This window comes from Leptodactylus fuscus, chromosome 2 (assembly GCF_031893055.1).
Source record: "Leptodactylus fuscus isolate aLepFus1 chromosome 2, aLepFus1.hap2, whole genome shotgun sequence".
Classification (NCBI taxonomy): Eukaryota; Metazoa; Chordata; class Amphibia; order Anura; family Leptodactylidae; genus Leptodactylus; species Leptodactylus fuscus.
Window position 1 is genome coordinate 86072344 of NC_134266.1, and position 27826 is coordinate 86100169.

Here is a 27826-nt window from a genome sequence, read left to right on the forward strand (position 1 = left end):
CCGGTGACAGCTGATACCGCTGCATTTTTTTTTTTTTTTAATAGGCCATTACTGGCTAGAGTTACTCCAGCCAGTAATGGGCCCTACTTTTTTACCGCTCCTGGCTAGGCTGGGATCGGTAAGTGATACCGCGGGCCCCACAAAGACTATTATTATACTCGAGGGTCTTTGCGGACCCCCAAGTATAATGATCGGAGGCCTGGGAGAGGTAAGAAACATAATAAACACTGTTGCTTACCTCTCCACGATCCGGGCAGGCTTCAGGCCTAGTTATCTGACTCCTCTGACATCACGTGAACCCGGCCTGCGTCCCAGGTCATGTGACGTCCGTCGTCATTGAAGAAGGACTACAGCGGAGGCCGACAGCGTAGTCGCCGGAGAACAGGTAAGTAACAGTAGATTTTTATGTGTTTATTCCCCCGGGTCTCCGATTATTATACTCTGGGGTCTTTTCAGACCCCAGAGTATAATAATTGTTTATGGGTGTCCACAGTGGAGCATAATACTGAGTGCAGGGGTCACTAAGGGACATAATACTGTGTGCAGGGGCCACTGAGGCACATAATACTGTGTGCAGGAGCCACTAAGGGACATAATACTGTGTGCAGGGGCCACTAAGGGACATAATACTGTGTTCAGGGGCCACTATGGGGTATAATACTGTGTACAGGGGCCACTGAGGGACATAATACTATGTGCAGGGGCCACTGAGGGACATAATACTGTGTGCAGGGGCCACTAAGGGACATAATACTATGTGCAGGGGCCACTATGGGGTATAATACTGTGTACAGGGGCCACTGAGGCACATAATACTGTGTGCAGGGGCCACTGAGGGACATAATACTGTGTGCAAGGGCCACTGAGGGACATAATACTGTGTGCAGGGGCCACTAAGGGATATAATAGAGCACGCAGGAATGCGGAGGAGGGGTTCGGTCGAGGTCTTTGGTGTCGTTTGGGAGGGTGACCCATGTCAAAAGTTCGCCACGGGGCCCTGCCATTCCTAGTTACGCCACTGGATACAGGGCTTGGTGTAGAGGGATTGATGTATTGATGTCTTGTTGGTTTATCAAATTAAATTTAATAAAATGTATTGTAATCCCTGTTGTGTTACGACCCTGAAGGTGCTGCAACCATCCAAAAAAGTTGAGCAGTGCTCATATTTTTTGTGTCTAGGTGTTGCGGTCCTGGCACCCTTGGGGTTGCAATGCGACTCCTTTCATTTGTGTGCAGTGGGAGTTACAGCCAAACTCGCTGTGTGACCTTTGATGGAGCCAAATAGAAAAACATGCAGGGACCATTTTTGGATCTGCCAATGTGCGGTGTCGCAAATGAGGTGGCTTAAACAAGAATACATCCAATAGAAAACTATCAGTTTTTCTTTGGCATGCGTATACACACCCTTACCTTGATAGACCGTTCGATGATAGGAACAGCTTACCTGCTATTAATTGGTTTTGAGGTATACATTAACAATTGCAGGAGTACAAGATAGACTACATGTGCTTGTACAGGTCCGTAAGAAAACAGCATGGAGGACACAAGTGCTACAGTATGCACGGGTCATGTACATGGAGGCTTATAAACTGTTGTTGTTTCTTTACTGAACCAAAGAATGTGCTAGCACTATATAAATGGGATTATAATTTGTAGTAAACAGTCCTGTATTCCGTCATAGAGTAACCATCACTGAGGTTTCACGGTGGTTTTTAGATATTACTGGACTAATTCCAGGGTTCGCTGTGAGCAGGCAGAGAACTAAGAATTGAAGAGCAGTTCCACCCTAAATTTATTTATACATGGATGCAGTTCACACAGTGTAAATTTAGCATTAGGGTGGAATTGATTATAGAGCGTACTCTTATATTAGTTTGCTACAAAAATATACTCAAACTACATAATAAACCAGTAAATACAACATTTTCTTGAGACACCATAATTTCACAATAATGGACCAAATATTGATTTAAGCCAATAAACTAAAACAAGTAAATACTGAACATAACATTTCACTTACAGTCATGGCCATACAGTCATGAACTTTCTGCAGGAAAATGAAGTATTTCACGTAGAAAATTATTGCATTTACACATGTTTTGTTATATACATGTTTATTTCCTTTATGTGTATTGGAACACACACAAAAAAAAGTTAATGTAAAACTCCATAAATGGGTTGGACAAAATTATTGGCGCCCTCTCCTTATTACTGTCAACAAGCTTCTTACAACTCTTCTTTTGCAAATTGCATCGAGTCTCTCATATTTGGAGGGTGCGTTCTCCCAACTGCACTTTAAGATCTTTTCACAGGCGTTCAATGGTAATTAGATCTAGACTCAATGTTGGTCATTTCAAAACTCTCTAGCTCTTTATTTTCCACTACTTCAGAATACTTTTTGAAGTATGTTTGGGGTCATTGACATGCCGGAAAACTCATGACAGGACGCAAACCCAGCTTTCTGACACTGGGCCCTAAATTGAGACCCAAAATCCTTAAGGTGATCTTCAGATTTCACACAGTCAAGGCACCCAGTGCCAGAAAATCAACCCCCAAATATCTTTGGACCTCCACTACATTTGACTGTTGGTACTGTGTTCTTTTCTTTGTAGGCCTCATTCTATTTTCAGTAAACAGTAGAATGTTGTGCTTTACAAAAAAAGCTCTATCGTGCTTTCATCTGTCCAGACAATGTTTACCCAGAACTATTTTGGCTTACTCACGTACATTAGGTAAGCAGTGGGGTCCTCCTGGGTCTCCTGCCATAGGGTTTCTTTAAATTCAAATGTTGATAGATAGTTTGTGCTGACACTGATGCTCCCTGAGCCTGCAGAACAGCTTGAATTACTTTGGAACTAGATTGTGCTGCTTATCCACCATCCAGACTATCCTGCGTTGCAACCTTTCAACTATTTTTCTCTTCTGTCCACATCCAGAGAGATTAGCTACAGTGCCTTTGGTTGTAAACTTCTTCATTATGTTGCAAAACATAAAGATCTCTGGTGATGGACTTGTAACCTTGAGATTGTTGATATTTTTCCTCAATTTTGGTTCTCAAATCTTCAGTTTTTATCTATTTCCCCTTTCTGTTCTCCATGCTTATTGTGGCACACACAGACACACAATGCAAAGATTGAGTCAACTTCTCTCCTTTACAGTGTTGGCCAAAAGTATTGGCACCCCTGCAATTCTGTCAGATAATACTCGTTTTCTTCCAGAAAATGATTGCAATCACAAATTCTTTGGTATTATTATCTTCATTTAATTTGTCTTCAATGGAAAACCACAAAAAGAATTGTCAAAAAGCCAAATTGGATATAATTCCACACCAAACATAAAAAAAGGGGGTGGACAAAAGTATTGGCACTGTTTGAAAAATCATGTGATGCTTCTCTAATTTGTGTAATTAACAGCACCTGTTACTTACCTGAGGCACCTAACAGGTGGTGGCAATAACTAAATCACACTTGCAGCCAGTTGAAATGGATTAAAGTTGACTCAATCTCTGTCCTGTGTCCTTGTGTGTACCACATTGAGCATGGAGAAAAGAAAGAAGACCAAAGAACTGTCTGAGGACTTGAGAAGTAAAATTGTGAGGAAGCATGATCAATCTCAAGGCTACAAATCCATCTCCAAAGACCTGAATGTTCCTGTTTCTACCGTGCACAGTGTCATCAAGAAGTTTAAAGCCCATGGCACTGTGGCTAACCTCCCTAGATGTGGACGGAAAAGAAAAATTGACGAGAGATTTCAACGCAAGATTGTGCGGATGGTGGATAAAGAACCTTGACTAACATCCTAACAAGTTCAAGCTGCCCTGCAGTCCGAGGGTACAACAGTGTCAACCTGGTTGTTCGCAGTTATTTTGTCTAAAGGTTGTGCTACCAAGTATTAGGCTGAGGGTGCCAATACTTTTGTTCGGCCCATTTTTGGATTTTTGTGTAAAATGTTCAATGATTTGACTTTTTTTTCATTCTCTTTTGTGTTTTTTCATTGCAAGCAAAATAAATGAAGATATTTATACCAAAGAGTTTGTGCTTGCAATCATTGTCTGGAAGAAAATGAGTATTATCAGACAGAATTGCAGGGGTGCCAATACTTTTGGCCAACACTATATATCTGGTGTCAGCTGTAATTTTTATATCGCCCACACCTGTTACTTGTCACATGTAAGTTTGACCAAGCATCACATGCTTGAAACAAAGTTATTTACCCACAATTTTGAAAAGGTGCCAACATTTTTGTCTGACCAATTTTTAGAGTTTGTGTGAAATTATGTCCACTTTGCCTTTTTCTCACTTTTTTGTGTTTTTCCAATACACACAAATGAAATAAATATTGAATAACAAAACATGCATAACTGCAATAGTTTTGGGGAGAAATACCTAATATACTGGAAAAATTTCAGGGGTACTAACACTTTCAGCCATAACTGTATGTAAGTGATGATGAGTCTTTCTTTTCTTCTTGTTATCATGACTCCTAGTATCTTTCCTATCTGCTATGAGCTTGTATGTGTTCTTTCTTGAAATATATTACTGTATTATCCGTGCTGCTGTAACACACTGAATTTCCCCATTGTGGGTCTATTAAAGGATTATCTTATCTTAAAAATTAAGTAAAAGATTATAAAAGATTCATATGCAAAACAGTTTGTCCCTTAAGAAGTGGTATAATATAGCATTTTACTGCATTCCAAACATCTAAGTGCATGCACAATGCCAGAAGATTAAACTTTAGTCATCAGTAAGAAATTACTCAGACATCTTTTTGTACTGTATGTACTGTATGTAACATAATAAAAGTATAACCCATTACTTAAAATATATAGATATATATCAATAAAAAAATATCTATTTCTAGTCATTTTACACAGAATAACATTATAACAGTAGCATCTGAAATAAATGGCATAAGGGTATAGTTGCAACTTTAACTTTACTTTTTCAGTTGTTATTCTTTTCAATTTTGCACACACAAAAAAATGTGTGTTAATGAAAGGCGACACCATCTGGCAGATCGTGGGATTGCAAGTACTATGTTCCAGATTCAAAGCAATTACACATTAAGGGTGAGTTCACACGATGTAAAATGGAGCGCAAGCTGGCACGTATACGCGTGTCAGCATTTTGCGCGCTCAAAAAGATCCCATTGATTTCAATGGGAGTTCCGAGCGTATACGCCGCGTAATTTTGCGCGCGTAATTTTGCGGCCGCAAAATTACGGGTGCAAAATTACGCGGCGTATACGCTCATAACTTCCATTGAAATCAATGGGATCTTTTTGAGTGCGCAAACTCTGACACACTGTATACGTGCCAGATCACGCTCCACTTTACTACGTGTGAATGCAGCCTTACATCACAAAATCATCAATCATTTCTTATCTGGCCCACATAAATTAATCAGTTATTGGTGTGGCCACTCATTCCAGTAACAGGATCATTTTCATGCTCTTTTTCATGGCAATGTGCACATCAGCAGGTCAGTGTAATAAGTCTATTCAGTACTGTGAGACTAAACTGAAATAGTCTCTGAATACCCCCAATTTAGTGCTTATATTTATTGAGCTGTATCTAATCTGCACAGCTTGGATCTTTCTTGGGTGATTCTACAATGGAAAGATTTTGTGTAGAATTGTTGACAATACAGTAAATTATAGCGTGAAATACTAGTTGCTGCATCGGACAATGTGAAGATCTGTTTATTTTATACATTATGCCCAACACAATTCATAATAAGAATATGTGATCTTGTGTCATACCTCCTTAGGTTGTTCAGCACTCTGATGTTGGCATACATGTAGTAGATATAATATGTATATGATGGGTTCTTCTCAATCGTCCATTCCTGGGGAGGTGGACTCTTTGATGAAAACATATGGCCGCTGTGTTTAGACTCATCATCCACACTGTCAAAGGCAGTTATCTATTAAATAGGAGTACAATTAATACACGGCCATAGAAACTGTCCATATAACTTTAAGGCCTGGTTCACGTGTCATATATGTGTTACACTCTTGAATCAGCTTAAAAATGCACATGCCATAATCACATTTGGTTTTTATTGCAGTTTTTGATGTAGGTTTACTGTAAAATTCATATCAAATCTATTCTCTGCTGATGATTTTTTCCACTGTAAGTAAATGGGGTTTGCTGATAATGGGGTTGTACTGCTATACAACACGTATGCTCTCAGAAGCTTTATAATATCTCATTTTTCCTACTGTGCCAGGGGTTAACGCGTCCTGGAATGCTCCAGTTTGTGATCCTCAAACAACTAGATATACCACCGTTCCCATGGACGTTACCTATACCTACAGAATTTTGCAACAAATATGAACTCTACCAAGACATGACTAAAATATAGGATAGTTAGGTGTGGTATGTATGTAATAGTCAGACTCATAACATATTGTCACTAATATTCAATTATCCAACAAGCACTATTGTACTTTGTGCTGGAGAACTGGACTTACGTGTCTGAGGAACACGCTGAGCTCCTTGTTGGCATTTGGGTTGACTGTGGCTTCAAACACTGGCAAGAAGATATTTTCCAACATTTTTCCAAAATGAGGCACAAACTTCTGAGCTCTAAATATATCACTATAAAGATAAATGATGCAAATGAGATCACAAAGTTCGATATTATTTTACAGAACTCAACATATATTGTGTATAGTATGATAAAATGTACGATAAAATCAATAAGCCACAGTAAAAGACCTCAACTATGGACTGCTTGGCTTCAGCCAGGTAAAGAGTAAGGAAAAATTTAGTATTACATGACAGAAATATGCTAATGGCAGTCAACGTGCCCTCATAACAGCCACAGTTCTCCCATAATAGTGCCAACATCATTGTTGCTATAACAGTGATAGCCCCATAACAATGATAGCCAGAGTCACCTCACATTACAAGTGCAGGCTACAGAGACCCATGCCACAGTTCTCCTTAGGTGTTAGACATAGCCCACCCTTCTGGAACACCAACCACAAATACCCAACAGTGCCAGCCATAGAGGCCACTACAGGTGCCCATTATACAACACCCCTAAAACAGCACTCTGCTCTCTGCATGAGAGATATACAGCTGGAGGTTGTTCACATCCTGGGTACACCGCTGACCAAGAATATTTCAGACGATTATTTTGCACGGTTTTCCCTTGTAGATTAAAGCAGAAGATGAAGATGCTTAAAGGGATTCTACCATTAAACTACTTTTTTTTCTAATTACCACGTCGGAATACCCTTAAGAAAGGCTATTCGTCTCCTACCTTTAGACGTGGTCTCCGTCGCGCCGTTCCGTAGAAATACCGGTTTTAACCGGTATGCGAATGAGCTCTCCGCAGCAATGAGGGCGGGCCCCAGCGCTGAAAGGCAGATGAGCGCATCCCCATTGCGGCCTGAGAGCTCTTTCCTGCGCCGCCTCCTTCTTCTGCAGCAACTCCGCCTCTTCTGGCTTCTCTTGCTCTTGTAGTTCTATACAGGAGCATAGAGAGGCCACCCCAAAATGTCCGCCAGCTCCTGTATTGAACTGCAAGAGCGACTACCCAAAAATGGCCACCGGCCGGCGGCCATTTTGGGGTAGCCGCTCTTGCAGTTCAATACAGGAGCCGGCCGGCGGCCATTTTGGGGTAGCCGCTCTTGCAGTTCAATACAGGAGCTGGCCGGCGGCCATTTTGGGGTGGTCTCTCTATGCTCCTGTATAGAACTACAAGAGCAAGAGAAGCCAGAAGAGGTGGAGTTGCTGCAGAAGAAGGAGGCGGCGTAGGAAAGAGCTCTGGGCAGCAATGGGGACGCGCTCATCGGTATTTCAGCGCTGGGGCCCGTCCTCATTGCTGCGGAGAGCTCATTTGCACACCGGTTAAAAACGGTATTTCTACGGAACGGCGCGGTGGAGACCACGTCTAAAGGTAGGAGACGAATAGCCTTTCTTAAGGCTATTCCGATGTGTTCATTAGAAAAAAAGGTAGTTTAATGGTAGAATCCCTTTAAAGCAGTAAAAAAAAAAAAAAACTCCAAGGATTTGTAGTTTCATTGTAAAGATTGGTACAGTGCAGTATACTTTATTAGCATAACTGTGTAACATCCATAAATCTATTGTAAAATCAAAATAGGATCATGTATTTTTTGTTAATATCACACATTAGCAAACTGGTTTGTTGTTGGAGTATTTTTTTTGGTTAGTGGAGATGGATGTGGTTTTGCAACCTTTAATTGAGGAAAGGGGCATTTCACACACCTTCATCAGGTATTTTCATGGCACCTCCTTCTTCCCTTGCTAAAATAATAACCGTTCCCTGTACCCACCCTGATTGTTTTCTTCATGGCAGTCAACCAGTTGTCCTACTTATAATTACACAGAATGGAACAGAAACTACATAGATATAGAAAGAATACAATTTAGTTCAGCATTTAATCCACTGACAGCTGTTTTATCTACACGCAGACTCATGTCTGGGAGGTGCACTCATCTCAGTGACTCACAATATGATTCAGACCTTGTAGACCCAGGTCTCACTAGAACAATAGACCGTTTTGGTAAATTCTTCATGTCATACACAAGTTTTTACCTTTCATACATTACAACACTGAGGAAACATGGGTGTAGCTTGGGGGACTGGCATCAACCAATAGCTGATACACAGCAGTCAATTTAGACAAATACACAACACCAGTCAATCAATGTGTTTGCGTGGGTTTTCTCCCACACTCCAAAATCATACTTATAGGGAATTTGGATTGTGAGCCCTATATGGGACAGTGATTGACAATGTCTGTAAATATGATGCAGAATATGATGGTGCTACATAAGTAAGCTAAATAAATAAATGGTCAAGGGTTGGCATAATCAATTTCCTCATGTGGCAGGGTAGCCACTGCAGTGGTAGAGTTATTTCGATGGGGTGTGATGTTGCAAACAGATAGGTTTTAATGCAATAGAGAAAAAGTTTTGGGCCAAACAGTTTAAATAGAGTGGGATATCAATCAAAAATTACCTTTGTTCAGGGCGACCTGTTGAGACATCTTCAGAATAAAATGTGCCATAAAGTGGTCGCCATGATTTTGGAAGATTGTTGGGTCAAAGTCAGTGTTATAGCTTATAAAATAGGCATTGCAGTTGGGGCAGTTTTAAATATTATTCAGTATTATTCATGATGTTTTGATGATATCAAAGGTCAGCTCCATTGGGTGCCACAAATGTTGACACATGAGCAAAAAACATGTTGCCACCAATTTAACCAAGAGAATTTAGACATACTTAGAGGAAATCCAAGAGACTTCCAATTTTGGGTTGTTTTAGGTAATGAAACTTGGGTCCACTACCATGATCCTGAGACCAAACAAGAGTGCACGTAATGGAAGCATGCACAAGGGGTCACCAACTCCAAAGAAATTATGTATGCAGCAGTCAGCTTGAAAGGACAGGTTTTTTGTATACAGAAGGTGTTTTATTACTAGACTTCATGCCACACAAGACAACAATTACTGGAGACACGTAGGCTTCAACAAGGAAGGCATCATGTGATTCAAGCAAAGAGAAACACCGTGGGAAGTTGTTGGCAGGCGTGTTACTGCTTCAGGACAATTTTGGGGAATGCGGCTTCATGGAGCTTAACCATCCACCCTATAGTCCAGACCTGGCTCATAGTTATTACTTTCTCTTTCATAACCTGAAGAAATTTCTGCGTGGGAAATTATATCCTGATGATAATGCAGTCAAAGAGGTGGTAACAGAGTTTCTGCAGCAACAAGAATTCTCCTTCTATTCTGAGGGCATCCATTCACTGGAATGGAATAAATGTGCTGAAGTCAAGGGGAATTACATACACTAGAAAAGTAGAAGGTTCACTTTTCTTAGAAAATTTTGTTTTCATATTCAGGTAGAACTTATTACTGAACACCCCTCATAGATGAGAGGAATAAATGATCTCTCTAGGATTTAATACAATTAATAAATTGTATATTCACATATACAAATCCACATGTGAAAACACTAGGTAAGGCCTGGTTCATCTGTGTTCAGTATTCTGTTTGGGGAGTCTGCTTGGGGACCCCCCCGAATGGAATACTGAAGGCATTGACTGGCGGTGAACTTATGAATGCACATGGACCACATAGACTATAATGGGGTCCATATATTTTCCGTGTGGTCTCCGCACACGTCATGTAGAGAGGAAAGTAGTTCATGAAGCACTTTTCTCTCCGCATGACTCATGCAGACAGCACGCGGGTCCCATTATAGTCTATGAAGTCCGTGTGCTTTTATAAGCTCACCACTTTGGTATTCTGTTCGGGGGGTCCCCAAGCAAACTCCCCGAATGGAATACCAAACGCAGATGTGAACCAGGCCTAAGATGTATCATGTTTTGTAAGTCAAGAAATACAAAGCAAGAAAAAGTAGCAATTTTTTGTGAAAGTCAGATTTTTGCACAAAAAAAATGACAACTTTTTTCTCTTTAAGCCAACCTCACCCACTATCAGCCCCATCAGAAAACTGGCATAGATTTGACTGCAATTGCACCATTCCAGCAGAGGAAATGTGAAGATTGGTGTGTAAAAATTGCTGGTCTTCATAAATCTCCCTCGATGTATTTCCAATCCATCCTACAAACATTCTTTGCTTTACACTTTTGTAATTTGACTTAATTTGAGCTAATCTGATGTAATACTCACTAGATTCTTGGAACTTGGATCATGAATTTCATGTTGGGGCTGTAAACCTTGTGCTTGTTGAACCAATAAGCCAGTTTAGTCCATTCTTCTGGAGAACGTCCATAGATTGACAAGCGAGGCTCAGCATACTGATACTTGGCATCCTCCAAGTCTGATCCCACTTCCTGTTATCAATAGGATATGTATATATTATATACCTATAGATTATCAATAGGATGTGTAAATATTATATACCTATAGATAACTAGAGTACCGGATAAATTATGGAACTACGTGCTAGAGGATTCCTCAAAAAATAAACTAATCAAAGGTTGTTTAGCTTCTCTCCCCCCCCAAAAAAAAATAAATCACATGTATTACGCAGAGGAACACAGTAGAAAGTGCACCACCACAGGAGTAATGAAGCATTGCATGATGCCCATTGAACTCAATGGTCATTCATGTAATGCACAGGCATGTCCGGTACTTCAGAGAGAGAAAGACGCATTCTGTAGCCTCTTATGGTTATTCTTGTAGGTTCTAAGGAGAGGAATCCTCAATATTAAAGGGGCTCTAACATTGGTAAAAATCATTTTTAGCTAAGCACATACTTGCATAGCCTTTAGAAAGGCTATTCCACACCTACCTTTTGTATGTAAATCACCTTTTTTGAATAAACCCGTTTTTATTCGTTTTTATTCATATGCTAATTAGCCTTCTCTGTGCACTCCGGAAGTGTCTGTGATCACCGTCTGCTATTCTTTATGTGTGTCAGAGCAGAGAGATGAGTCATCAGCACATCAGCCTCTCTGCTCTCACACACAGAGAATAGCAGACGGTGCTCACGGACACTTCCGGAGCGCACGGAGAAGGCTAATTAGCAAATGTAGAAATGACAAATGGGAATCAATCTGACATTTACAATGACTTAGTATGAAGAGAACAAAGGCAAAAAAGAATAACAATAATAGTGAGACTACTACTCCAATGGCCAGGCATGTGGGCTGTATGTACAGTTGGTATGGAAAGTATTCAGACTTCTTTAAATTTTCACTCTTTGTTTCATTGCAGCCATTTTTCTAAAATCCACAAACTTTATTTCTCATTAATGTTAATGTACACTCAGCACCCCAACTTGACAGAAAAAAACAGAAACGTAGATATTTTTGCTAATTTAATAAAAAAGAAAAACTGAAATATCACAGTCATAAGTATTCAGACCCTTTGCTGTGACACTCATATATACAGTAACTCACATGCTGTCCATTTCCTTCTGTTCTGATTGAGATGGTTCTACTCCTTCATTGGAGTCCAACTATGTTTAATTAAACTGATTGCACTTGATTAGGAAAGGCACACACCTGTCTATATAAGACCTCACAGCTCACAGTGCGTGTCAGAGCAAGTGAGAAGCATGAGGTCAAAGGAACTGCCCAAGGAGCTCAGAGACAGAATTGTGGCAAGGCACAGATCTGGCCAAGGTTACAAAAGAACAACATAACATTCTAAACCAGAGGTTCTCAAACTTATTTTGTCTACCGCCCACTTCGAGAATTAATTATTTTCTAGCGCCCCCCCCCCAGTGATCCTATGGGATGACTGAAAGGCCTGTGATGTCATCAAAAGGTCCTGTAGACTTGGATTTACCTTGTACGGAGTTTCCTAAAGGACCTGGCTCCTCTGCCCACTAGCAGCCTGCTCTATATAATAAAGCTTTATCCTAGTGAACAGAGAGACCAGTAGGATTTAGACTGCTTTATATAAGAAAGCAGCACTTATTCCACACACCCCCCTCTATCTCACAGCAGGGAGCTAGGTGATGTGTATGTGATGTGTATGTGTGGTGCAGACACAGGCTGGCTCCATACACTCACATACCTCCCAACTTTTGAAGAACTGAAAGAGGGACAAAATGTGCGGCACGCGTAGCGCGTCGCAGAAAATTTAGCCCCACCCACTTTTGTGTTGACTCCGCCCACTCGTTAATTTATCATGTGCCCGCACACAGTATAATCCTCCTACAGTCACTCGTAAATTATATGTCCCCCTCTATCTCTCCCCCAGTTTCATATACACCCTTCATCTGCCCCCAGTTTTATGTCCCCCTTCCATCTCTGCCCCCAGATTCATGTCCCCACATCTCTGCCCCCAGTGTCATGCCGTCCTCTCCTTCATCTGCCTCCAGTGTCATGCCGTCCTCTCCTTCATCTGCCCCCAGTGTCATGCCATCCTCTCCATCTCTGCCCCCAGTGTCATGCCGTCCTCTCCATCTCTGCCCCCAGTGTTATGCCGTCCTCTCCATCTCTGCCCCCAGTGTCATGCCGTCCTCTCCTTCATCTGCCCCCAGTTTCACGTTCCACCTGCACATTAAACTTACCTTCTCCTCCGCTCCCTCACCGCTCTCTGCGCGCCTCTCTCGCTAACACATATGCGGCTGAAGCGAGGAGCTGACCTGTGTCAGCTCCTTGCTTCAGCCGCAAATGTGTTCAACTCAGATCTGCGTCCTCTGGACGCAGATCTGAGTTGAAATCGGGACATACCTCCCTCCAACCAGGACCGCAGGACATGTCACCCAAATCATGACTGTCCCGCGGAAATCGGGACGGTTGGGAGGTATGCACTCAGCCCCCCCTCTCTCCCCCCACATAGCAGGGAGCTACATCATGTGGCTCCCTCAGCAATGAGCAGGGGGCCAGGTGCTAGTGTCCATAATGAAGTGAATAAAGTAAGATAGTGGACAAACAAAGCAGTTTTGCTAAAGCAGTGTATTTAGGAAAAGTCTTAAATCCACATTAACAAGCAGTATAGATAGAATCATTGTTATGATACCACCCCTTTAAATTAGCCATCGCCCCCCTAAACCGCTTCAACGCTCCCCAATCTTCTCTGTGCCCTTTACTGCCCCCCTATAGGCCTCCAGCGCCCACAAGGGGGCGTTATCGCCCACTTTGAGAAAGACTGTTCTAAACCTTTGCTTATCAAGAATTAAAAGCAAACTGTATTGGTTAAGGTTTGAAGGGCAATATGTATGATATGTTCTGACCCTTGAGGCACTATAGAGGCTGTCTGCATAATATAGAACAAACTATAACTAGCTTGGATATTTATTTCCACACCATAAAGTATCTTAAGCCATGTATATTATGCAGTGATACAAATCCAAACTACTTCACAGCTTATGGACTCTTTTGCTTAGCCGATTCAAAATGATTGGCCTCAGTTTTTATGCACTGTTCACTGTTATTATATGACTTGAGTTTTTTTTCCTCCATATTGCCTGATTTAAGTTGATAAAAATAGGTCTTTTTCCCATGCTATGTAATTTTTACATTAAAGGAAACCTGTCACATGGAAGATGATGTACAATTTGTAGGCAGCATGTTATAGAGCAGGAGATACGGAGCAGATTGATATACAATTTTGTATAGAGACACTCATTATAGATTCACTTGGTGTCCTAGTCATAGACTATCATATGGTGAAAATCAACCTGACTTATTCATAGGTTCTTACCTTAATGATAGTGGCAAAATATTCACCATCAATAAAGTTTTCAGTTTTCATGTAAAGGTCTCGCAATTCGCTGGCACCAACTGGGTTGTATTTGGCATTAAACTTATCAAAACGCTGGAAAGTTTGCCTTCCCTGGAAAAGATGTAAAGTGATGCTGTCACTAAATACTACATGGAGCAGAAGAAAGAAACTCCTCAAAGCAAACTTCAAATCGCTTAAAACCATAAAACCATAGAGAATATTGTTTACTACGACTCTACTATATCTTTTTCTTAAAGGAACTGTGTCATTTATATATTATTTTCTATTAACTAAAACCAGGTACTGAAACAAATTATTTTCTTTTCATCAGTTTTTTATTTTCAAATTCTAAAAATGCTTTGTGACCTGTGCTGTGGTCTATGTGTAGCAAGGGCATGGGAGGTGAACTGTGACTATTACCCACTGTCATTTATGTAATCCTGTGTTATCTATATTTAGGTGTTACCTTTCATTGTAATCCTACCTATAATAATAACAACAACAGAGGACAGCTGAAAATGTGTCTGTACAAAACAGATACCATTGCATATGTTCAGACCCTGCAGATAGAGACAAACACCTTGGGGGCCTCAAAAACACATTCTTGAGGCAGGGTTACCATCCAAGAACAATTGAAAACCAAATCACCAGGGCCACGAGAACACCAAGATCAGAGTTATTAAAATACAATACCAAAGATGAAAACAATCGGGTGCCCCTGGTTGTCACATACACTCACCGGCCACTTTATTAGGTACACCTGTCCAACTACTCGTTAACACTTAATTTCTAATCAGCCTATCACATGGCGGCAACTCAGTGCATTTAGGCATGTAGACATGGTCAAGACAATCTCCTGCAGTTCAAACCGAGCATCAGTATGGGGAAGAAAGGTGATTTGAGTGCCTTTGAACGTGGCATGGTTGTTGGTGCCAGAAGGGCTGGTTTGAGTATTTCAGAAACTGCTGATCTACTGGGATTTTCACGCACAACCATCTCTAGGGTTTACAGAGAATGGTCCGAAAAAGAAAAAACATCCAGTGAGCGGCAGTTCTGTGGGCGGAAATGCGTTGTTGATGCCAGAGGTCAGAGGAGAATGGCCAGACTGGTTCGAGCTGATAGAAAGGCAACAGTGACTCAAATAGCCACCCGTTACAACCAAGGTAGCCAGAAGAGCATCTCTGAACGCACAGTACGTCGAACTTTGAGGCAGATGGGCTACAGCAGCAGAAGACCACACCGGGTGCCACTCCTTTCAGCTAAGAACAGGAAACTGAGGCTACAATTTGCACAAGCTCATCGAAATTGGACAATTGATGATTGGAAAAACGTTGCCTGGTCTGATGAGTCTCGATTTCTGCTGCGACATTCGGGTGGTAGGGTCAGAATTTGGCGTCAACAACATGAAAGCATGGATCCATCCTGCCTTGTATCAACGGTTCAGGCTGGTGGTGGTGGTGTCATGGTGTGGGGAATATTTTCTTGGCACTCTTTGGGCCCCTTGGTACCAATTGAGCATCGTTGCAACGCCAAAGCCTACCTGAGTATTGTTGCTGACCATGTCCATCCCTTTATGACCACAATGTACCCAACATCTGATGGCTACTTTCAGCAGGATAATGCGCCATGTCATAAAGCTGGAATCATCTCAGACTGGTTTCTTGAACATGACAATGAGTTCACTGTACTCCAATGGCCTCCACAGTCACCAGATCTCAATCCAATAGAGCATCTTTGGGATGTGGTGGAACGAGAGATTCACATCATGGATGTGCAGCCGACAAATCTGCGGCAACTGTGTGATGCCATCATGTCAATATGGACCAAAATCTCTGAGGAATGCTTCCAGCACCTTGTTGAATCTATGCCATGAAGAATTGAGGCAGTTCTGAAGGCAAAAGGGGTCCAACCCATTACTAGCATGGTGTACTTAACCCCTTCCCGACATGCGCCGTAATAGTACGGCGCATGTCGGGTCTGTAACTATGGCGACCGCCCGGGAGCCGGGCGGCCGCCATAGCCGCCGGGTGTCTACTGCTTTAAGCAGTAGACAACCGGCTTTAATGCCTCTGATCGGTCCCCAGACCGATCGGAGGCATTAACTCCTCCGGCGCTGCGATCAAAGGCGCCGGAGGCGCCATATTCCCGGCGGCGCATGGGCGCCGACATTTTGGCCGGGATCGCCGGCTCCTGGAGCAGGCTCCAGGGCTGACGTCCCGTTGCCATGACAGCCGGGAGCCTTGTACAGGCTCCCAGGCTTGTCTGCAAATCCTCTCTTTTGCAGGCTGGTCTATGCAGCCTGCAAAAGAAAGGATGTTTTTTTGCAATGCATTAGCATTGTAATGCATTGCATTAGTGATGAGACCCCCTGGGGTTCAACACCCCTAGGGGGTCTAATAAATGCAAAAAAAAATTAAAAAAAAAGTTAAAAAAAAAATATAAAAAAATATAAAAAGAATTAAATGTTCAAATCACCCCCCTTTCCTTAGAACACATATAAAAGTAGTTAAAAACTGTGAAACATATACATGTTAGGTATCCCCGCGTCTGAAATCGCCCGCTCTACAAATCTATAAAAATATTTTTCCTGTTCGGTAAACGCCGTAGCGGGAAAAATAGTCGAAAGTGCCAAACCGCCGTTTTTTCACTGTTTTGATTCTGATAAAAATTTGAATAAAAAGTGATCAAAGCAATAACATTTCCCGAAAATGGTAGAACTAAAAAGTACACCCGGCCCCGCAAAAAAAGACGCCCTATGCATCCCCGTACACTTACGTATAAAAAAGTTACGGCCGTCGGAATATGGTGACTTTTAGAAAAAAAAAATTTTAACACAGTTTTGGAATTTTTTTTAGGGGTCAAAATGTAAATAAAACCATATAAATTTGGTATCCCTGGAACCGTACCGAAACACAGAATATAGGGGACATGTCATTTTGGCTGCACAGTGAACGCCGTAAAACCAAAGCCCGTAAGAAAGTCGCAGAAATGCATTTTTTCTTCAAATCCACCCCATTCTGAATTTTTTTCCTGCTTCCCAGTACATTATATAGAATAATTAATGGTAGCATCATGAAGAAAAATTTGTCCCGCAAAAATTAAGACCTCATATGGCTCTGGGAGCGGAGAAAAAGAATGCCATCGGCGGGAAGGGGTTAATAAAGTGGCCGGTGAGTGTATAACCCACACCTGGAGATGCTTAGAGGAATCACACGCAAATTACATCCACTACTGCAAAAAGACCACCGTCTAAAATCCATATTTCCAGACCGCCCTCTCCTGTGTTATAGACAGCCACCAAACCTCAGGAATATGGTTACTAGCAGCTCACTGTCACCTCCAACTAACACAGGAACATTTCCATGCAGACAGAAAAGGTGCAAAACCAGCCCTCACATACTGACCACCGAAAAGAGATACCAAATTCTAACAGGGAATATAAAATTCCAGGTACGTTCACCTGTAACACACCTAATGTAGTGTATTTAATAATATGCACCAAATGTTCCACTGAAAATTTGTATGTTGGAGAGACTGGTCAGAAGCTGAGAATAAGAATGAGAATTAATTCACATCGCCATACAATTAGAGAACAAAGCATGGACCTTCCCGTGTCAAAACATTTCAGCAAAGAAGATCATAATATCACCAATGACATGAAAATTTTGGTTTTAAGAGGGAATTTTAAATCCAGGAAAGAGAGACAGATTTATGAGTACAAGTTTATGACCCTGCTTCAAACATTGCAGAAAGGGATGAATCTGTCACATGGGTTCATGGTATCCTACAGAAATCACTGAACTGAAACAGCCATAAAAGACACTCTGTGAACTGATAAGAACATTGCAAACTGATGAATTGTTTATTTGTATGTACCAATAACCTATAACCTTCCACCCTCCCTCCTAGAATTCTATTCCTGAGTGTCCTTTTGTACATAAATATGCATCCTTCAGAAATTGTTTTTAGATATACCTGAAGAAGAAGCCCAGAGCTTCGAAACGTTGTAATCTGTCTTCATTATTAGTTAGCCATTAAAAAAGGTATCAACTACTGAAGACTCTCAAGTTTTTTGTTTTTATATTTCCTACCCACTGGTTAACACGGTACAAAAACAAACATTTTCCTTATACAAAACAGATAGTGAAATTGTGAGACCACCCTTTAAACACTGATAAAAACAATGCAAGATTTCAGTATTTAGTAGGAGATTTTTTTTAATTAAAAAATAAATAAAATAAGAAAAAGGACCTCTGACGCATGTAAAGTCATCGGTTCCAGTTCAGTGACTGCGTAAAGTAATCACATGGGGCACAAAATTGCAGGGGACTAAGACACAGCACACAACCGAACAGACTGTCCAATTCCTGGACAACCCATTTATGTATCAAATTATAAAGAAAAGTATAAATTTATATGAAACAAGGCAAAATAAAATTAAAAAAAAAAACAATATCTCTAATAATGGTTCCTGCTGTCTTACAGTTCTTGTTTTCATACGCATCCATAGCATATTACTAATGGTAGGGGCCTCGGTTTGGTTCATCAATATCAAAACTTTACTGTCATGTAAAAGTCTGTATGTTGATTGGTCCAGACATACAATAGCTGAAAATAAAAATGGAAGCACTTACCGCATGGACATCTAGAGAATCTACTGTCAAGTCGTAAGGGTGGAGTTTCAGCTTCTCGAAGACTTGTTTTAAGGTCAACTGTTGACCTTTGGTGTTAAATACCACACGATCTGCATCCACTCTGTAAGATTTTTTGATGAAACGGAGAAGGTGCTTTTGGTTCATACAGGCAGCGGCATGTATATGAGTGTCAACCTAAGAATACATTAATATATTAAGTCAGAAGCCAGTAGTGAAAAATATGTCATTTATATTTTATAAGACATTTTTTGCAAAGCATCTTTAGAAATAAAGTCTTCAACATTCAGAAATGACGATGAAGGTTATTTTCTTTAGATAACACGGGATTCTCCTGAACGGGTCTTAGGTTCGATTCTGACCAAGGACAACATTTGCATGGAATTTGCATGTTCTTCGTGTGTTTCCATGGGTTTACTCTGTGTACTGGTGGTTTCTTCCCACATTCAAAAGATATACTGATAAGAAATATACATTGTGAGACCGACTTGGGATAGTGAGTGATGGTAATGACTGTAAAGCCCTGGTGCTATATAAAGTAAGAGAAATAAGGGAGTTTTCACACTACTGTCATAGTCCGACAGGTAGTGTCCACTCGTAGTGTCCGTTCAAAATCTCACACAGACATTAGCAGCGGACACTAGCTGTGTCCGTGACACTTTTCATTCATTTAACTGGTGATCGGGTGCGTTGTTTTACACTCCGTGCCTGTCCTTAACTGTCCATTTGTAAAGATGTCCGACTTTTCAAGCGGACAGCAAAACCCGACATGTAGGTTTTTTCTGTCCGCTTGAAAAGTCAGACATCTTTACAAACGGACAGTTAAGGACAGGCACGGAGTGCAAAAGAACGCACCAGATCGCCATTTAAATGAATGAAAAGTGTCACAGACACAGCTATTGTTCGCTGCTAATGTCCGTGCGAGATTTTGAACAGACACTAGCAGCGGACACTACCTATCGGACAATGACAGTAGTGTGAACGCCCCCTAAGTAATAAATAAATGTGCTTCTTACTAAAAATGCCTACCATAAATATTCAACAGGGGTTTTGCTGTTGCCAAGCCATCTTAGAATCTGGCAGCTACCGCAACAGAAATTTGCTGTCACTGCAGGAGCTTCTTCTGGTGAAAGCAGCCGATCACCAGTGTACTCACATAGGCATACATTTAGTTAGAATAATAACATAGCACCAACATGGTGTTGATAAATAAAACTGTACAGACCTGGTACTACATTGTGTATAGGCCATAGACATAGGTGACACAGGTCTTCTTAAAAAAAAAAAAAAAAGTGAATTTTTAAGGCACATTTACTATAATGTTATTTGGGAGTCAGTCTTATGGACTGGGCAGTACATTCCATAAAATGAGTGTAGCATTGAAGAAGTCCTGCTCATGGGCTGAAGAAACTGAAATAGGAAGGTTGAAATTTGTAGGTCATTGGCTGAGTAAGGAGTCCAAGTAGGTTGAAGGAAAGAGTGTAGATGGAGCATTGTAGAAAGCCATGTAGCAACAAAGAGGTAACCAGTATAATAAGCAAGGGCACAGGGATTAATATAACTATTGGATAAAGAGATCAGTCTTGTACAGTGATGGCGAACCTTTTAGAGACAGAGTACCCAAACTGCAACCCCAAACCCTCAAATTTATCACAAAGTGCCAACACAGCAATTTAACCTTAAGGATGCATTCACACAATGTCTTTTGGCACATAATCTGGCACGTAGACGCCGCGGGAGCTTTTGCGGGCCGTATACGCTTCCATTGATTTCAATAGGAGCGTGGATCGTATACGCGGCACTATTTCCCATTGATTTCAATAGGAGCGTGGATCGTATACGCAGCGCCATTTTGCGGCCGTGATTTTGCGGCCGCAAAATCACGGCCGCAAAATAACGCTGCGTATACAATCCACGCTCCCATTGAAATCAATGGGAGCGTATACGGCCAGCAAAAGCTCCCGCGGCGTCTACGTGCCAAATTACGAGCCAAAAGACATCGTGTGAATGCACCCTTATACTGTGAGGATCCACAATTGTGGACAGTTATGGACCCACAAAATATGGTCGTGTGAATGGGGTTTTACAGAGCTTTCAATAATAAAAACAACTTTGTACTGCATTTGGTATAACTTTGAACAATTAATGTTCACAATTTACATTGTACAGATCTGTTTTACAGTGACCATGCAATGTTATTATGACTATGACCTGTAATTATATCATTTCTAGAGATGAGCGAACACTAAAATGTTCGAGGTTCGAAATTCGATTCGAACAGCCGCTCACTGTTCGAGTGTTCGAATGGGTTTCGAACCCCATTATAGTCTATGGGGAACATAAACTCGTTAAGGGGGAAACCCAAATTCGTGTCTGGAGGGTCACCAAGTCCACTATGACACCCCAGGAAATGATACCAACACCCTGGAATGACACTGGGACAGCAGGGGAAGCATGTCTGGGGGCATAAAAGTCACTTTATTTCATGGAAATCCCTGTCAGTTTGCGATTTTCGCAAGCTAACTTTTCCCCATAGAAATGCATTGGCCAGTGCTGATTGGCCAGAGTACGGAACTCGACCAATCAGCGCTGGCTCTGCTGGAGGAGGCGGAGTCTAAGATAGCTCCACACCAGTCTCCATTCAGGTCCGACCTTAGACTTCGCCTCCTCCGGCAGAGCCAGCGCTGATTGGCCGAAGGCTGGCCAATGCATTCCTATGCTTAGCACACACATTCAGCTCTACTTCATCAGGCTAATAGAATACATTGGCCAATCAGCGCTGGCCAATGCATTCTATTAGCTTGATGAAGCAGAGTGTGCACAAGGGTTCAAGCGCACCCTCGGCTCTGATGTAGCAGAGCTGAGGGTGCACAAGGGTTCAAGTGCACCCTCGGCTCTCCTACATCAGAGCCGAGGGTGCGCTTGAACCCTTGTGCAGCCTCGGCTCTGCTACATCAGAGCCGAGGGTGCGCTTGAACCCTTGTGCACACTCTGCTTCATCAAGCTAATAGAATGCATTGGCCAGCACTGATTGGCCAGAGTACGGAATTCGGCCAATCAGCGCTGGCCAATGCATCCCTATGGGAAAAAGTTTATCTCACAAAAATCACAATTACACACCCGATAGAGCCCCAAAAAGTTATTTTTAATAACATTCCCCCCTAAATAAAGGTTATCCCTAGCTATCCCTGCCTGTACAGCTATCCCTGTCTCATAGTCACAAAGTTCACATTCTCATATGACCCGGATTTGAAATCCACTATTCGTCTAAAATGGAGGTCACCTGATTTCGGCAGCCAATGACTTTTTCCAATTTTTTTCAATGCCCCCAGTGTCGTAGTTCCTGTCCCACCTCCCCTGCGCTGTTATTGGTGCAAAAAAGGCGCCAGGGAAGGTGGGAGGGGAATCGAATTTTGGCGCACTTTACCACGTGGTGTTCGATTCGATTCGAACATGGCGAACACCCTGATATCCGATCGAACATGTGTTCGATAGAACACTGTTCGCTCATCTCTAATCATTTCTGCTATAAAACAGGTACTGTGTGATATAAATAGTGAAGAGCCCCACTCAGTCCAGTTTGCGCCACAGTGACCCCCACACAGTACAATCTGCTCCACAAAGGTCCGCACACAGTATAATCTGCTGCAAAGTGGCCCCCACACAGTACAATTTGTTCCACAGTGGCCCCCACACAATATAATCTGTTCTACAGATGAGTGCCCATAGAGAGGGCTCTAAGTGCCACCTCTTGCACCTGTGCCATAGGTTCGCCATTATGTATTCAAGCAGAGCAGTCTGTTCGATGTGTCCTTAGAAATAAATTATAGTCTGGAGTAGTGTTTTAGCAGTGTCAGTGGTGAGACATTTGTATATTCAGTTGTGGTTTTCACACCTTTCCAGGTGTTGTTTAAATTTTATTGAGTGTCAGATATTATTCCGGAACTGATTTTATGGATTATATCAATAGTAAATCCACATTCAGCAAGTCCTAAATTTTCATGTGAGGAAGATTTTGGAGTTTGCAGTTTTCCAACACGGGCACAAAAAAATTACATAGGGTGGGTTCAAAGTATACAGTACAGTGTAAAAAAGTGTATGCGCTTCGGTTTTTATTTTTTGTCAACTTGAATAGTGTGGACTATAAAAATGTAACATCTAAAGCAGGACATCTGAAATCTGACATCTTTTTTCAGAGCCAAAACAGACAAAACATGGTGATGCCTGAACCTAAGTAGTATTCTTGCCAAGAGGGACAAAGTGTTCCCCGCTTGTCTAAAGAGAGAATGCCTTCCTGGATTAAAGGAATTATATCATTAAAACTAAATTTTTTCTCACTAGAACTTCGGAATAGCCTTAAGAAAGGCTATTTTTCTCCTACCTTTAGATGTCTTCTCGGTGCCACCATTCGGTATAAATCACGGTTTTCGACGGTATGCAAATGAGTTCTCTCGCAACACTGGGGGCAGGCCCAAGCCATCAAACAGCACTGGGGGCATCCCCAATGCTGCGAGAAAACTCTCCAGCGCCGCCTCCATTTTCTTCAGGAACGTCCTCTTCACGCATCTTCCTCCGGGGCTGGCTTCAAACTTCTAGGCCTCGGACAAAGCCGATTGCATGCCTACCGGCCACAGGAAATATGGCCGCTTACACAGTATGATCTGCTTTCATTCTCTTTCGTATTTTGGTGTAATAAGGACTAATCTCTTACATCTATAACATCAAAAATCCTGGTATCACTTTATGAGTTCACCTTTAATTCTGCTGAAGTAATTAGGTGAATTGAAGAAAATCTTGGGCTAAAGCTGCAACAATGTCTTCAAAATAAAGGATGGCTATAGTGTTAACTCAGTCTTAGGGAGCCTTCACACGGAGTTACACTGCGATCATTCTGATCGTAAAAACATGTTCAGAATGAGCGTATAAAAAGCAGCTCCCATTGACTTGAATGGGAGCCGGCATACGTGCGCTCCCCATTGAAATCAATGGGAGGCTTTTTTCCCTATTGCTTTGAATGTATTACGCGCGTATCACATTGAAAGCAATAGGGAAAAAAGCCTCCCATTGATTTCAATGGGGAGCGCACGTATGCCGGCTCCCATTCAAGTCAATGGGAGCTGCTTTTTACGCGCTCATTCTGAACATGTTTTTACGATCAGAATGATCGCAGTGTAACTCCGTGTGAAGGCTCCCTTATTGCGTACCTCCAATTGTATAAGAGCATTTCATACATGAATAGTGCAGGTAAATATAAGAAACTTTGTAATATATCTTATTAAAGATTTATTGACTTACTTTTCACACAGAAGTCTATGAAATGTGAAGGGGGAGAAGATTGCTGGAAAAGAGACAAATAACTTCAACTGCTGAATTCTGCTCTCTGTGAGTGTCATTTTGACACTCACTCGAAATAAGACTGTACCACTCACTCCGCCCATCTCCATAGACTTCTGTGTGTGCACTGAGTACTGAGATGGATTCTATATAGAAAAACAGTCTGAGTGAAAACAAGGAAGAGGAGAGCAGCCTAATAAGTGGAGAAGGAAAGATATTTCTTTAAGAAGAAATATTACAAAGTTCTTATATAGTTCATACTATTTTGTTTATGATAAGAAGAATAAAGGCAGTGTCTTGTCAGGCCTTAAATATATAAGAAATGGTTTTCTATGGCAGCATGCACATTGCTGTATTATCATTTAATAGTATACAATAATAGTGCTCGTAGGGAAATATAGTACAAATTGCAGGAGACAATACTTTCAAAAGCCTTAGAAACATAGAGACAACATGTTACCTTTCTGCAGTTGTAAAAATCTCTATGGGGATTGTTTTTTAACTCTTTCATTTCTTCCAGCTCATTTAGCATTTCATGGACCTTATATTTAGATGATAGAAACTTCAGCCGCCGATGAGTATAAGTCTTACTGCAAACATAAAAAATGCCTACATTGTAAGCTCTTCAGGCCAGAACCCTATAGTGTTTGTTCTATGTGTTCTGGGGTCTTACAGAAATACATTAAACAGTCATGTAAACTATGTAGAGTCTGGCTAGGGTCCACAGAATAGGGGATAAGTTGCAGATTGGTGGGAATCTGATTGCTGGGGTTCCCATTAATTACAATGGTGAGAGTGTTTTATTCCCCATTTGGAATGTACCCCTGCAGCATTCATTTCAAGGGGCCCACAATAGATAGCTGAATGCTGTACTTTGGGAGACTCATTTAAATGAACAGGGGAGTGCTTGTCCATTCCCAATTCTTTTTTCTATAGGGAAGAAAACACCACCATTATCATGATTGGTGGGGGCCCAAAAAAAATTGCATCTTGTGGATAGGGGATGTGTTGCTAAAATGGGGAAACCCAACTAAGGGCAGGTACCCAACTGTATTCCCTCCTTATGACTTGGGCTGGTTATACTTACACAGGACCTTGTGCAATAAGTGTTATTAAGAAGTTCATATCATCTACAAAAGCATGAACATCTGGGTAGTTGAGATCTTTTGGTTTGTCTTTTGCCAGAGCATCATCATCTGGGTAGACGAAAATCACACCATCTTTGATCTGTAGTTTATATCCGAGATCAGCAGGTAGATTATCCATCCTGAAAGGGTCCTCTCCTTTTGCAATTGGAGACGTAAAGGCTGAATTTAAAAAAAAAAAAAACATTAACACAAGATTTATACTAGTCACCAGAATTAGGGAAAATAAAGTGAACATATACTACCTGTTTGGCTCTTTCCATACAGATCTAGTTATTAGAAACCAGACACCCCCAAAAAAACGTATGTACCATTTACTATATATACGTTACTTATTTCTTGGAATCCCAAGTGAGAATGACCCCACAATCAAGACTGTAAGGACAGGATATTACAATGTAGTAAATCTATGAAATCCTAATATTAACAACATCATAGAGTATTTTATTTTCCTTTAAATCCTACTGGGGAGATTTGGGGTTTTGGGTTTTTTATATTAAAATAGCATAAAAGAAACCATGACATTAGACTGTAAACTTATTAGTTCTAAACCTGCAGCCATAACAGCCTGTTTCATTATTTTAATAGTACTAAACCTCTATGTTACAGTGTACCTGCCCTACAAATCAACAGTCACATATTGTCTATAACTCTGTTCATATCATGTGTGGGATATACATTTAACCCGTATGCCAAAAGCATCTCCAAACTTGTACGCCAATAGTATCAGTCTCAATGGGAATGACTTGTCTTACCCCCTTCATCTGCTGTTATTGCCAGGAAAGGTGAATCTAGACAAACATTGCATCAACTGCAGAGGTAATGCAGCACCACACAGCTGCCACTCAAATGCATGGTCATCCATGTCATGCAGGAAGCCACCAATATAGATTCAAATGAGCTGGGAGTCTCTCTGATGGTAGATGGTAGAGTGTCAGTAGTATCTTAAAGAGGCTCTATCATTGGCAAAAGTCATTTTTAACTAATCACATACATGCATAGCCTTTAGAAAGGCTATTTCACACCTACCATTTGTATGTAAATCACCTCAGTGGTTTTTGAATGAGCCCGTTTTTATTCATATGCTAATTAGCTTCCAGCCAGCACAGGAAGTTCCCAGCAGCACTCGTCTCTGCTATTCTCTCCTATCTGTGTGTGCAAAAAGGAAGCAGGAAGTCAGCAGCAGCCTGTGCTGTACACATACATAGGAAAGAATAGGCAGAGGGTGCATGATGAGACTTCTGGGGTGCACTAAGAGGCTAATTAGCAATAAAAACGGGCTCATTCAAAAACCATTGAGGCAATTTACATACAAAAGGTAGGTGTAGAATAGCCTTTTTAAAGCCTATGCAAGGATGTGCTTCTCTAAAAATTACTTTTGCCAATGAGAGAGACCCTTTAATGCCATAATAGGGCATATAGTTTGAGGTTGTGTGTCCTCAAATAAACCCTTTTACACTCAAATTATGTTTCAAAAAGTGTCCTTCTGCCTTACATTTGGCCAATATGTTAGCAATAATTGTTTCAATAGATACTGTAAAACATTGCATGAGGTCATTGGCAAATGTATGCAATAGGTACAGGTAAATAGTTGCATGCATCTATCATTCTTGAAGCATGCTTTAACCCTTTAATTGCCAGGCACGTAGCTATACGTGCTCCCAAGGTGGCACTTCAGTAGCGGAGGACTTAGTTACTACGTCTTCCCTACTAATGCCGATATCTCTGGACTGCATCAACATATCTTGATGCTTTAAAATGCTTTTTAAAGAAGAGACTCTCATTTTTAAAATGATACCAGGAACTTGATGATTTTACTTACAGTTTTGGAGTGATTCACTGTTGAAAACACTATCTGGCATTGAGATCCAACTGCAGATCTCAATTCCTGACAGCGTTTCAACAGTGAATTGCTCCAAAACTGTACATCCAATCATCGAGTTCTTGATATCATTTTAAAGATGCGATTCTCCTCTTTAAAATGCAATTGAAAGCATCAAGATATGTTGATGCAGTCCAAAGATATAGAGCTCCAAAATGTCCCCCCCCCCCTCCTGTCTAAGCAAGCAATTTGCGATCTTTAACAAGAAAGGAACATGGACACGAGCAGTTCAGCAGAGAGAGAGAGAGAGAGAGAGAGAGAGAGAAACAATCTGACTCTCTGCATAACTTGTATGTGACAGCAGGAGGGTGGTGGCAGGGACTCTATTGTCCCTATTAACCCTTCTCCTGCCAATCAGAGAGTATACTATACATTAGTGTCTGATTGTCACATACAGTTATAATGTAATTCCCCCCTGAGCTTTACTAGTGGGGTATTCTTATGTTATACCTCCTGAACATAACCAGGAAGTTTATTGGCGCTGTGACCCAGACGTTTACCATTGTCCAGGTCGCAGCGCCAGAAAAAAAAAATTGCACCAAACACTTACTCAACATATACATAAAGTCGCAAATAAAGTTTACATTTCACCCAATCCCTGTCCTGTCTATAACTGAGCTTTC

General features: G+C 41.3%; 1 protein-coding gene across 1 annotated transcript in view; it reads right to left on the bottom strand.

The window, feature by feature from the left end:
• The window catches only part of AMPD1 (adenosine monophosphate deaminase 1), a 53042-nt gene that overhangs the window by 6797 nt on the left and 18419 nt on the right, over window positions 1–27826 (bottom strand). Inside the window, exons 5-11 of the mRNA XM_075264142.1 lie at window positions 25264–25483; window positions 24637–24766; window positions 18825–19019; window positions 14170–14301; window positions 10678–10841; window positions 6478–6604; window positions 5764–5927 (exon numbers count right to left, since the gene is read on the bottom strand). Coding sequence (XP_075120243.1) covers window positions 5764–5927; window positions 6478–6604; window positions 10678–10841; window positions 14170–14301; window positions 18825–19019; window positions 24637–24766; window positions 25264–25483 — 1132 coding nt within the window. The remainder of the gene's footprint in view (window positions 1–5763; window positions 5928–6477; window positions 6605–10677; window positions 10842–14169; window positions 14302–18824; window positions 19020–24636; window positions 24767–25263; window positions 25484–27826) is intronic.